Genomic DNA, 12,422 nt, shown 5'->3' with positions numbered 1-12,422 from the left:
AAGTCCACACACCTCCACCCATCCCCCCAAAAAGAATAGTTTTAAAAAACAGAGTTCTTTTTAACAAATCTTAAAATAAATCCCACCCCAATTTCCCTTCTCCCATTCAAAGAGTCCTACATAATTCCAGATTTCCCACTCCCATAACCTCAGTCATATGGGAAATCTTTCTATTTTTTCACTATCGATGCCACCCAGGATTCCAGACTGCTCCACATGCATGGCCAGCAAGATAAACATATTTTTGGGAGGCCTAGAAAGAAGCTAGCAAGGGGCGAGAAATAAAAATGCCATTGCATTCCTCTGTACCTTTCTGGTTCAGTCTCAAAAACAGAATGACCACCACCTGGGGTCTGGGCGGAGCTGCAGGGCTGAACTCAACCGTCCCCCACAGCCCCCAACCACAGCGATGAGGCCTGAGAGAGTAGATCTGGAAAATCTTTAGAAACTACTCAGTGGCAAAAATAAACAACCAACAGTTATTCTGAAACACAGCTTTTCAGGCACATAGGTTGAATTTTCTCAGCGTCTCACGCCAATTTACAATAAACATGGTGTCGAAGCGCTTAAGAAAGATCAATCACAACTTAAGGGAATTTTTTTCCCCATGTAAAACGTGTTCATTTTTTTTCCCAAGTTCCAGCCTGGAGTCTAGAAATGAAAAACTGGAACCATTCCAGCATAAAGGAGGTTCGCCCCCCATACATCAATGTCTGGTCCCCAACCCCAGGGCTTCCCTTGTTATCCCACCTCAGGGCCCGTCTTATCCAGTCAGCCAGGGGCATCACCCCCGTCACCTACCGTCTCCTCAGCCACAGCTCTCTGCACCAACATCCTGCCCTCAGGAAGACAACAGATGTCTCCTACTTGGGTCTATGAAGTCACAAGGCAAGAAATGGAAAAAGGCAAAAGGCGCATGAAAGGAAGAAATGAGGCGGGAAAAAGCCTTCTTTACAAATCACTACGAGGTCAAGATGCAGTCCCATCGGACAAAGATGCACCTGGCTTTTGCAGGTGCACCACGCTGGAAGCCCAAGGGCGAAAGGTGTCTGTGGAACTCACTCCCTCAGACCAACTCCTTCCCCAGCACATGCAGCCCTTAGACCCAAACGAGTTTACCAAAAGGTTTCAAGGAAACCCGCTCAAAGGCAAGCTAAAACTAAGCTCCCTTTTATGATATTAAGACATTTTCCAGAAGGCATCTGTGGGTTCTGCATTACATTTTGTGCACTGAGAAAACAAACGATTTAAGCTATCAAAGCATGGTCCTCAAACCAGGAACACAGGCATCATATGGGCCTATTTAAAAATGCAAAATCTTATGGACCCATCAAGATCTACTATAATAGAATCTGCATTTTATCAAGATCCTGGGCAGTTATTATGCACATTAAAATTTAGAAAGCATCGGCCTAAGGTGTACTTATAATTTCCTGCTCCAAAAGCAGCTTTTTTCAAAATGGGTATATCTTACCCCAGGCAAAGCCAACATCAATATCCACATTTAGCAAATACATTTAAACATTATCTTTCTTTACAAAAAACATTTGCTATAGATAAACTTATCATGCTCCCTGCCCACATCTAATATGCCATCTAATTTATAAAAATGGATTTGCACAGCTAATATTTATTTACTGTATAAAACTTGGTACAATTATGTTGCTCGGAAACATTAGTTTAAACACTATGAGAAACACTGTTACAAAAGGTGGTAAGACCTTCAAAACACATCATCCTGAAAAATAAACCACCTAAGGAATGAAAAGGGCTAGACTAGAAATCAGCAGAATGAGTAAGCTGGGAACAGAGGGTCCAAACTTTTAGAAGAGTAATTTTTCAAGGACAATCATTCAAAGCTGCAAAGAGATTTGCCTTAAATCAGGGGTTCTTAACAAGGGATTCATGAGCTTGAACTGAAACTCAAAAATACATTATTCTTGTGGGGGCATGTTGGTGTGGGTGTGACATATTTACTAAATAATACACAGTATAGTATGGACTTAGTAAGGGATCCATGGAATAAAACAAGGTTAAGAACCCCTGCTTTAGATGGTCTGGGTTTTTTTCGGGTTTTTTTTTTTTAAGGTACAGTTTCTACTGTTATGCATAATTAAGTAGTATCTTTCCTATCAGGTGACAACACAGTATTCCACTGATGTGAAAAATAAACCTTGACCCCTTTGCTCACCAAAAAGAACAGATTTTTCTTTAAAATCACAAAATCATCATTTTTCATTTCCTAAGCATATCACTTCCAGGAGTCCTTCCTTCTAATGGGGGATCCAGCATCTTTCACCTCAGTTATTGCCATAACCACCAACCATTATGGCCAAATCTACTCTGGCCCAACAGGCTATTCTCAGCAGAGCAGCCAGATAGTCCTAATAAAACACCATTCAGATCATATCATTCCTCTGCTAAAAACCCTCTGATGACTTCCATCTCATTCAGAGAAAAACCTTATAGTACCCTACAAGGCCCCACACCCGCACCCCCACCTGCCTGACTCCACCCCAGCAGTCCACCCTGCCTGCCGGCTATCCTTTGAGCACTTCAGGCAAATTCCCCAAGGCAGGGCCTCTGCCCTTCCTTTTTCTTCTGCCTGGAGCCCTCTTCCCCCAGATTTCCACTCAGCTCACCCACCCCCTCATCGTCTTCAAATCTTTGCTCAAATGTCACCTTCCCTTTCGTTTTAAGTTTAAATTGCACTTCCCCACTAACCATCCCTTTCCCCTTTGCTTCTTCTCCACTGAACCTGCTAAAATATACGTAATATATTTTGTTTCTAGTTCGCCTCTCCCCACTAGAATGTAAGGTCCATGAGGACAAGGATTTTTGTCTGTTTTGTTCACTGCTATATCCCTAACACCTGTAACAGCGCCTGTCATTTAGTAGATGCTTAATAAGTGCTTGTGAAACAAAGCAATTAATTAGCACTTTTGGAAATTTAAATAATGGCAACTTAACTAGAAGAGGGGGGAAATTTCACACTTTGTCCCAACTTCAAAATCCCCTCTTTCTATGTCTCAGAGCCTAGCAAAGTGAGACTTGGCAGGCATTCAAGTTTATTGATGAGACTGAGTTCTAGCCTAAAACAGCAATTATTTAAAAGTTTACACAAAAGGCAAAAAAAAATGGTTCTTTTCTCTAATTAATTCAAAAGGAAAAGAAAGGGGCATGTGAGAGCTGTGTTGTATTTTGCTTCTCCCTGCATTATATGCAACCAAAACTTTCTGTTAAGGAACAGTAGCGTTGGCACATACAGCTGTGTTCTACTGGCAAAGCCCTTCGGGAAAGTGCAGCAGCAGCTGAGCAGACTGATGGAAGCAGCATCCCTTTGGATGGAGCAGGAGGGAGCAAGGAAGGCGTCTTAACCCCTCATGGCCCTAGTCTATCTCTGGTCTGTCTTCTAGAGCAGTGGCTAAGTTATTCAGGCATGTGAGGCAAGGGCAAGCAACACAAAGAACTTAGAGCAATTTTATTGGAACTTTCTCCTTTTGCCATAACTACCACTTAACACTATGTGGTTCCCTCCACAGCCAGCAGAGAAGACAAAAAAAAAAAAACCATTTTTCTTTGAAGATGGTAAGCTTTTGCACGTTCCACTCTCTCTTTTCTTCAATATTTCCAAGGGTTGGCAGGGTAGGACAGAAGAATATTGGGCTCCAGTGCCCGGAGCACCTGCTGCCCATTCCTTGGAAGTAGCAGTCTCTGAAAGCAAGCACATCCTTAAGCCTCCCAGAATTCTGCCTGCCTACAGTGTCCTCTGGGAGAACAAAAAGATGACTATGTTGGACTTCTCGGTGAATGCCCCGTAGACCACTCTGGCAGAGATTTTAGAGAAAATGGAAGTCAGCGCTCATACGGATGCAGGGGACAGTCACCCCGAAAGGGCAAGCACCTCGATGGCTGTGCAGGGGGTCAGGCCGGAGGGCAGGCCTCCGGCTGGAAGGCTTCCCAGAGCCCTCAGGGCTCCTTCCACCCAGAACCAGCACCCAAGGAGCTAGAGCTCCATCTAGGATTCTAGGTGCCCCCTGGGATTAGACATCAAAGCAAGCAAGCCGAGAAAGCTTCACTTCCTCTATACACAAGCGTGTGAACATGTAAACTTCTAGCAATTAAACAGCTGTGTAGGCGCACACAGACGGCTCTGTTCCAATGGAAATGTTGATCACTGTTTAAAAACAGACCGTGACTAGCATCCTAAAATAATCCAAATAAATCAGAAATCCAAAAGGCAGGGTGGCAATTATACTGTTCAGAATGAGGATGCGAAAGAGAGAGAAACCTAGGTTCTGTTGTCTTGTCTGACAGAAAATCTTTGTATATAATGTCACTTTTTACACTATATGCATATTCAGTTACCCAACTACCTTTTTATTCTTTTTTTTTTTTTTTTTTTTGAGGTACCAGGGGCCAAGGATTGAACCCAGGACCCCGTAGGTGGGCAGCCAGTGCTCAACCACTGAGCCACATCAGCTCCCCTCAGTTGGTTTTCTCATTTGTTTTCAGGAGGCAGCAGGAACCAAATCCAGGACCTCCCTTTTAGGAGGCAGGTGCTCCACTTGAGCCACATCCATTCCCCTTGACTAATACACTCGCCTTGCAAACATTTTTATTTGGAATCCTATCATATTCCTCTACATACACTCAGACAACTGCAGGTTAAGGAAATTACAGGAACGAACTCATTTTCACTTTGACCACATTACTCCATGTGTGCAAACGGCAGTCTCCTTTTCCTTTCAAAAAAGGGAAAACAGGAACACCTAGAAGCCAAGCGGTTCCATCCACTCTAGGTTTGTAATATCAGTTCTTTGCTCTTTAAACTAAACGATCTGGCACCCTGGTGCTAGCTGGCATCACAATTGATAACGGGCTTTCCCTAAGTATCCCACAGCAGAATGCAACACAAAAGTGATTACAATAAGGATAATCACAGACCAAATCAACGAGCTGTGCCCAAAGACCTAGGGAAGGCCTTTCCGACTTCGCTTTGAACCTCCACAACTATCCACCTCTGTCCTTTCACTCCCTTCCCTGCTGGCAGCTCCCAGCCGGCACCCACTCTGCCTTCCTGCCACTACAGAGTGATGGCCTTTGATCACTCAGTTGGCGAAGAGAAAACTACAGCAGAATCACCTCCAGCGCAGGCCATTAATTCAAGCCCAGGAGAAAAAGTGCCAGTTCCCGGTTCCCCTTGGAGGCAGCACGATAGAAAGAGCATAAACTTGGGAGGCTGCTGCCCCTGCCACTTGCTAGATAGAATGACCATACGTAAGTGCCCGTGTATTTCTTTTTCATCATATATTTTTCTTCTCTAAGTCTCAGTTTCCTCATTTGTAAAATGAGAATAATAATAGTAGCTGAGGAGGCAGCAATAGTAATTCCAGAAACAGAAATAATGATAAATAACTACTGCATGGGGTTTGCTGGAAGGATTAAATGAATGCCCAAGAGAGTGCCTAGCTGGCCATTTCAAGAGATTCTGAGGGGTGTGCTGCAGCAAGAAAGCAGAAGACGTGGTGCAGTTTGTCTGAGGACTATGTTGGATTTCTGGTTCTACCAAGAGATGACCCATCTTTGCAAATCACTTACTTTCTCTGAGGAAGCCAGTACCAGCCTACTCCAGGGACTGCCAAAAGGATCAAATCAAATGCTAGGTACAAAAGCATTTTGAAAACTATAAACTTAAGGTGATATTGCTATTAGTTTAGACTAACTCCCACTCCCAGGCTGCCCCACTTAAACCAAGTATTAATCAGCTGGCATTTCTGCTTGCTGTTCCCAGGAGAAAAAGAGTTCTGATTGTTCTCAGCAGGAAAACAGATCAGATTAAAAGCATCTCTATTAGCTCATAAAATATACCTGGACAAAAACAAAAGAAAAAGAAAAATGAAAAAAAAATACTAAAAAAAAAAAAAATATATATATATATTATATATATATATATATATACCTGGAGTTCCAGGTACGTCCCTTAGAGATGAAAGAAATGTGCTTACTCATTTTATATGTGCAGGGTGTGGGCAGCTGGGCACAAAGTCGAGACAGTGGACGGAGGGAAATAGCTGTCCCATCAATAGCTGGCTGCCATCGACGCCAGCACACTTCCGCCGAGCTCGCCCGGCAGCACTCCCTGTGACCTGGCAGGTGGAGCGCAGACAAGCCCATCCCTTCAACCAAACCAATTCCCTGAATTCTCTGCATGTGCCTCTTTTTCTCGTTATTAAGGCTCCTGGAAACCAAGCCCTACCTAACTCTGGCCAGCCTCAGAGGCAGCAGTTAATATTTTTTAAAGATGTGTAGCAGAACAGTTTTTAAAGGGAAAATTTAGTGAACCTTAAGCTTGCAGTAGCAAGAATTTATTTTGTAGACTTCTCGCTTTTCTTATATTAGATCACAGGCTCTAAGATTAGGAGCTAAGAACCTGAGGTAATTTCTAATCAGAGGTGTTACGGCCTGTTCCCCAGCTCGTGTTCACAACAGCCAAGGACTAAGGGAGGGGAGGAAAATAATTTTGTCGAAGCCACCACTAACCCCGGGATGTGGCTTGCTGCCCCCTGCCTCGTTCACCCTCTACCACAAGCAGGGGAGGAAAAGCTTCGACTGAAGGCCCAGCCAAGCACAAGCCTCTGGAACCAGCAGGCTCCCATTTTTCTAAGTGGGACTCATTTTATGTGCTTCACTGTGCCTGCCCCTCCCCTGGCCACGTATCTACGAAGAGGCCTTTTACAACCTTCACTGCTCCCTTCTCCTGCCTCTGATTTACAGCTTCACGGACACCTCAGTGAGATAAGAACACAAATAAAGAAGGCCTATTCCTTAGGGCCCTTCTGCTCTGATGAGGCCAACCGGGTTTAATCTGGTTCCAGGATGTCCCATGGGTGGCTGCTCATCTGAGGTTTAATCAACCAAGGTAAAATGTCCACTTAGTCCACTGAAGGCCTTCTTCCTAGAAGAGGCTCCAGGATAATGGCTAACACACCGGACTGTGAAGGCAAAGTACCTGGGTTCAAATCCCAGCCGTGTCACTTATTAGTTATGGGACGTTGTACAAATTATTAAGCCAATCGAATCTCAATTTCCTGATATGTAAAATGGAAATGATAATAACTCACCTTATAAAGACAAAATAAATTAATACATGAAAAGTGCTAAGCACAGAACCTGGCAGAGAGTAAGCCCATGACAAATGCCAGTCTATATACAAGGTACTGTGGTGTTTGAAGCTAATGAGGCCATATTCTTCAGTTCTTTTTTTTTTTTTTTTTTTTTTTTTGAGGCCACAGTTTGAATACTAAGATTAAATAGTGCATGCCTTTGGCTACAGGGCAATGGAAGAAGAGAGAATCCAAACCTCAGAATGCAATCCACAAGCCTCATTCCGGCATCCAAGGTCTCCCACAACCCATTCTAAACAGACCTCCTGCTGCCTTCCCAGACACAGGTCTCCAGTTTACTGAATCATAGAAAAAGTGATCAAGCACCTACGTGCCAGGTACTGTGCTAAGCACATTACCCCCCATCTGGCCCACCCAGCAGCGTCCCCTTTCTAGAATCTGCTTGCAATTCAAGACAAAGCTCAAGACTAGCACTTCTAAAAGTCCCCCCAGCTTGCTCTAACCCCTGAGGGCTTCCCCTGCTGACCCCTCTGAGGGTTTTGACTTTTACTTGGCACTGGCCACACATGAATTATTTTGTTACACAGTTATATTTATGCTAAACTAAAATGCAAAAGGAGGGATAACTCTTACTTTTCTTTGTATGTCCCAAAGTACTGTGCTTTACACCTACTAGGGACACAGTGAACAAATGATATTCCAAGAAGAAGAGATGGCTCAAAGCAAACCCATTATCATTCAACAACGCCCATTCTTTTAAAACAACTGCCCTTTGGATAAACAAACCTCTCAGTGTAGAGGTTTGAAGGCTTAGTCTCCAGTAACCAGGTTATGGTTAAATCAGCCATTTATTAGCAGTGCAGCCTTGAGGAAGTTACTTAACCTCTCTGTGCTTGTTTTCTCATCTGGAAATAACTGGGAATAATCAAAGGACCAACTTTATAGGATTGCTATTAGAATGAAATGAGAATCTATGTAAAGCACGTATAAAGGGGCATAGTACACAGTAATTGCTCTATAAATATTCATTATTACTACTGTCTTCCTGAAGTTCCATTCATCTAGGATGCCCCAAAAGCATTTTGTAAAGTATGCTGAGCCTAAAAGAAAACTACTGGCTATCAGTACATATGAAACATTTCTTTCTCCTCCTTCATTTATCTGTACCATTAGGTTGTTCAAATGGCAAACAACCAACAAACTTTTAGACCAAAATTTGATCAGCTGCCTCATGCTGTTATAAAATCTATAATTCTACTGTATCTTCCACCTTAGCAAAGCTCTCAGTGTATTTACAGTCAAATAAGCAGTTTCCCAATGGCTTGAAAAAGGAAGGAAGGTCTTAAGTAAAACTGATTCACTATTTTTTTCTATTTTTTTTAAATGTTACATTCAAAAAATATAAGAGGTCCCCATATATCCCCCCACCCCCCTCACCCCACTCCTCCCACATCAACAACCTCTTTCATCATTGTGGCACATTCATTGCATTTGGTAAATACATTTTGGAACACTGCTGCACCACATGGATAATGGTTTACATTGTAGTTTACACTCTCGACCCCAGTCCACCCAGTGGGCCATGGCAGGACATACAATGTCCAGCATTTGTCCCTGCAGTACCACCCAGGACAACTCCAAGCCCTGAAAATGCCCCCACATCACATCTCTTCTTTCCTCTCCCTGCCCTCAGCAGCTACCGTGGCCACTTTCTCCACATCAATGCTACAATTTCTTCCATTACTAATCACAATAGTTCCATAGTAGAATATCAGTAAGTCCACTCTAATCCATACTCTATTCCTGCATCCTGTGGACCCTGGAATGGTTTGTCCACTCCACCTCTATATCAAGAAGGGGCTTAGATTCCACATGGATGAAGGAAGCAATTCTCCTGCTTGCAATTGATTTATTATTAAATACGTCAAGGACATACAAAACTCATTGTTTTTCTATGAAGTACCTTCTTCCATTGTATTTCTCAATCTGATCCAGGCATTAATGAAAGCAGAAAACTCTATCGCAAACACAGCAGGTAAGATTATACATTTTGTCATCAAAACAGCAAAATTTCCATCAAGTCGTTTCTTTCCTTTAGGTTTTTTGCTACTACTTTTCAATGAGATTTTAATTAAGATTGGTTTTACTGCACAAGCTAAAAGGTAAATAACGCTTCAATCATGAGACAAAATGAAACTTCTGACAGTAATATAGAGAGAATGGGCAGTTCATATTCACAGTGCAGTCAAAATTTTAAAAAATAATAAAAACTGACAACTCCCAAAATATTTACAGTGAAGGGGGGATTCTACTTTCCAATCTCAAAAACCAATTTCTACCAGCCAACTTTCATTCAGTCTAAGGTTACATAAGACCCCTGGTCTGAGCCTATTGAAGCCTTAATGGTGTATGGATTCTTCAGTATAGCACCAAGGTTAAGAGCACAGATAAAAAACCTGGATACCAGATCTGGCTCTTTTACTTCCTGGCTACATGATGCTGGGCAAGTTACCTAATCTGTCCATCTCTCATTTCATCATCTATAAAATGGTGAAACAATCATTTCTATCTCTGAGTTGCTGTGATGCTTAAATAAGCTCATTAAATAAGAATATTCTAATTCATTTCATAGTCTATAATTGTCTAGCCCAGTGCCTGGCCAAAGGGTGCACTCAATAAATGATAATTATCACTCTTATTTCATTAATACATTTCTTATTGAGACAAGCCAGTTTCCAGAACTGGTACAACAAATTTGTTTTATACAGTTCAATAGATAACAAAGCAAATTATAACACAATAGAGCAATTTAAGCTTCCAACTGTGCTAAGCCTGACCTCAAACACCAAGATGCTAGCGTGGGGGATAAGATCCTCCTAATTAAGCACAAGGTCCCAACAAGTCACCTGCTGCTTCTCATGCCCAACTTCACACTCTGACGACCTCCAGGAAACATAGTGTATTTCCAAGTTAACAGGAGAATCAAACTCAATAAAATGTCACATAATTCTATTTGGGGTAACGAAAAAGTTTCAGTAATAGGTGATGGTGATGGTAGTACAACATCGAGATGTAATAAAAAACACTGAATTATACACTTAAAAATAGGTTTAGGTAAATTTTATGTTACCTATGTATGTTCCCACAATAAAAAAATTATACATATATATTTGCAACAGGCAAAATAAATACCTCCCAAGCAGCCCACACTGGCATGTCACTTATATCTAAAAGGCCTCTTTATTTTGCAATTAAAAAAAAAAAACAGAATGGCTTTCTTGAAATTCTTATTTAAGAGACAAAAATGTAACTATAATCTATGCATGTAACAAAATTAAATGGGCTTGAACATGAGCATATCTGTCCTCTACTTGCCTCAACACTAAAGTTCAGATAGGTATCTGTGTCATCATTAGAATGGCTAGTGCCAACCTAAAAAATATAACATAAACAAACATACTAAGTATCTATATAGTAGACAAATATTTTGCTTTCCTGAAGAAACACTGTGGCAGCTTGAAGCTACATATAGCCCAGAAAAACAAGTTCTTAAATCTAATCCATTCTTATGGGTGTGGACCCATTGTAAGTAGAGCCCACTGATGCAGTTACTTCAGTTAGGGTATGGTCCACCTCATTCAGGATGGGTCTTAACCCTCTAACTGGAGTCCTTTATAAATGGGATGAATACAGAGAGTCACAGAAGAAGCTGAAATCAGCAAAACCCAAGACAGAAAGGAGAGGCCAGCAGATGTTGCCATGTGCCTGGCCATGTGGCAGAGCCGCCAAGGATGACTGCAACTGATCTTTAGGAAGTAAATATCGCCTTGACAATGCCTTCAACATTTTCATGGCCTCAAATTGTAAGCTAATAAATTCTCACTGTTTCAGTAAGCCAATGCATTTCATAGTATCTGTTTCAAATAGCCTAGGAAAGTAAAATAAATACGAATACTCAAATTTTACAGAAACATCAAATGGCCTAAATTCTACACTGAAGAGACTGATAAAAAATATATCCAGAAGAGTATATCATGAACATGCAATTTACATTATGCAACTTACCTGCAGTGGCTAAACATGAACTCATCAAGGCAAACATGGCGATTACATAATCAGTAGTCATCTTTACTCCTCTAATAATGTGTCTCATCCAATTTTTCAGATTGCAGTCTTAGAAATCAGAAGTGGTCTTAAAATCTCTTCTCTGCAATTTTCCAATTGCCTGTAAAAATAAACAAATGTCAACAAAATTTAAGACTGGAACTTTTCATAAACAAATATTTTAAGTTAAATGGAGACTTTCTGAAAAGTGTACAGTAAAAAATTTATCTTAAAAGATACTGAAAGAAACAAAACAATAAAAAATAACAAAAAAAATCCAAAAAAGAAAAAGCAGAGAGGGGAGGGGAGGCGAGGGGAGGGGAGGGGAGGAAAAAGAAAAAAAGATACCACGAGAGCAATAAAATAAACCAGGCTGGGTAGGAGGGGGCATGATTACCTAATAAGGACTGTTATGGCAAATACGCTTGCAAATAACATGGCTTCTTTTTGACATTTTAAATCTTTGGTTTTATATAAAATTTTCAGAAATACAAAAGGCAAGCAAGGTGCACCTGTAATATAATATCACCAGTTACGTGGCAGCATTAAAGTAACTAAATGATACTTGAAACATGCATTTCCTAGTGCCAATGAGAAAAACAAAACTCTGATTAGAGAGTCAATCTATTGTTATATCACAGGGTTATCACAAGGATCTCATCAAAATACACTGAATCCTGAAAAAACAAAGAACTATAAAAAAGAAAGACTCTTATTTCAACTGTTTGCCAATATTTTAACAGGAGAAAAGTCTTCCCTGCCTCTCAACCCCACCTGAGACCATCTGGTTATGAATTAGAGGATCCAGAAGGTCATTTCTAACCTTTTCCTATACAGACCCTTGAATGAAGAGTTCTATGTTGGTTTGCTTAACTTTAATATCCCTTCCACAGCCCTGAAGAGCATCTGATTTAGATACTAGAAAGTATATATTTCCAGCTCTATATCACTGTGCCTGGCACAACCCACAGAGGTTGTTCAATTCAATAAATCTTCTTTTGAGCACCTATGTTTCCTTCTCATCATGAATGAAAGTCACCCCCAAAAAAATAGAAAAAACTCAAAGGCTCTGCCCAGTCTAAGCCTTGGGCAAAGCCGGATAGTGGAGTTTCCAGGGAGAATGTCAAATAGTGGGGTAGCAGCCCTGCTCCCCTCACCCAGGAAATAGTATCTATAGAACCAGCTTCCTGC

The 12,422-nt window shown here is 41.3% G+C and overlaps 1 protein-coding gene across 1 annotated transcript in view; it reads right to left on the bottom strand.

Moving 5' to 3' along the window:
- TGFBR3 (transforming growth factor beta receptor 3) overlaps window positions 1-12,422 on the bottom strand; it is a 219,799-nt gene that overhangs the window by 184,137 nt on the left and 23,240 nt on the right. The window contains exon 2 of the mRNA XM_004455570.5: window positions 11,193-11,352. Coding sequence (XP_004455627.2) covers window positions 11,193-11,280 — 88 coding nt within the window. The 5' untranslated portion in view covers window positions 11,281-11,352. The remainder of the gene's footprint in view (window positions 1-11,192; window positions 11,353-12,422) is intronic.

This window comes from Dasypus novemcinctus, chromosome 9, assembly GCF_030445035.2.
Source record: "Dasypus novemcinctus isolate mDasNov1 chromosome 9, mDasNov1.1.hap2, whole genome shotgun sequence".
NCBI lineage: Eukaryota > Metazoa > Chordata > Mammalia > Cingulata > Dasypodidae > Dasypus > Dasypus novemcinctus.
Note: the sequence above shows the minus strand (reverse complement) of the source record. Positions and strands in the feature narration are given on the sequence as shown.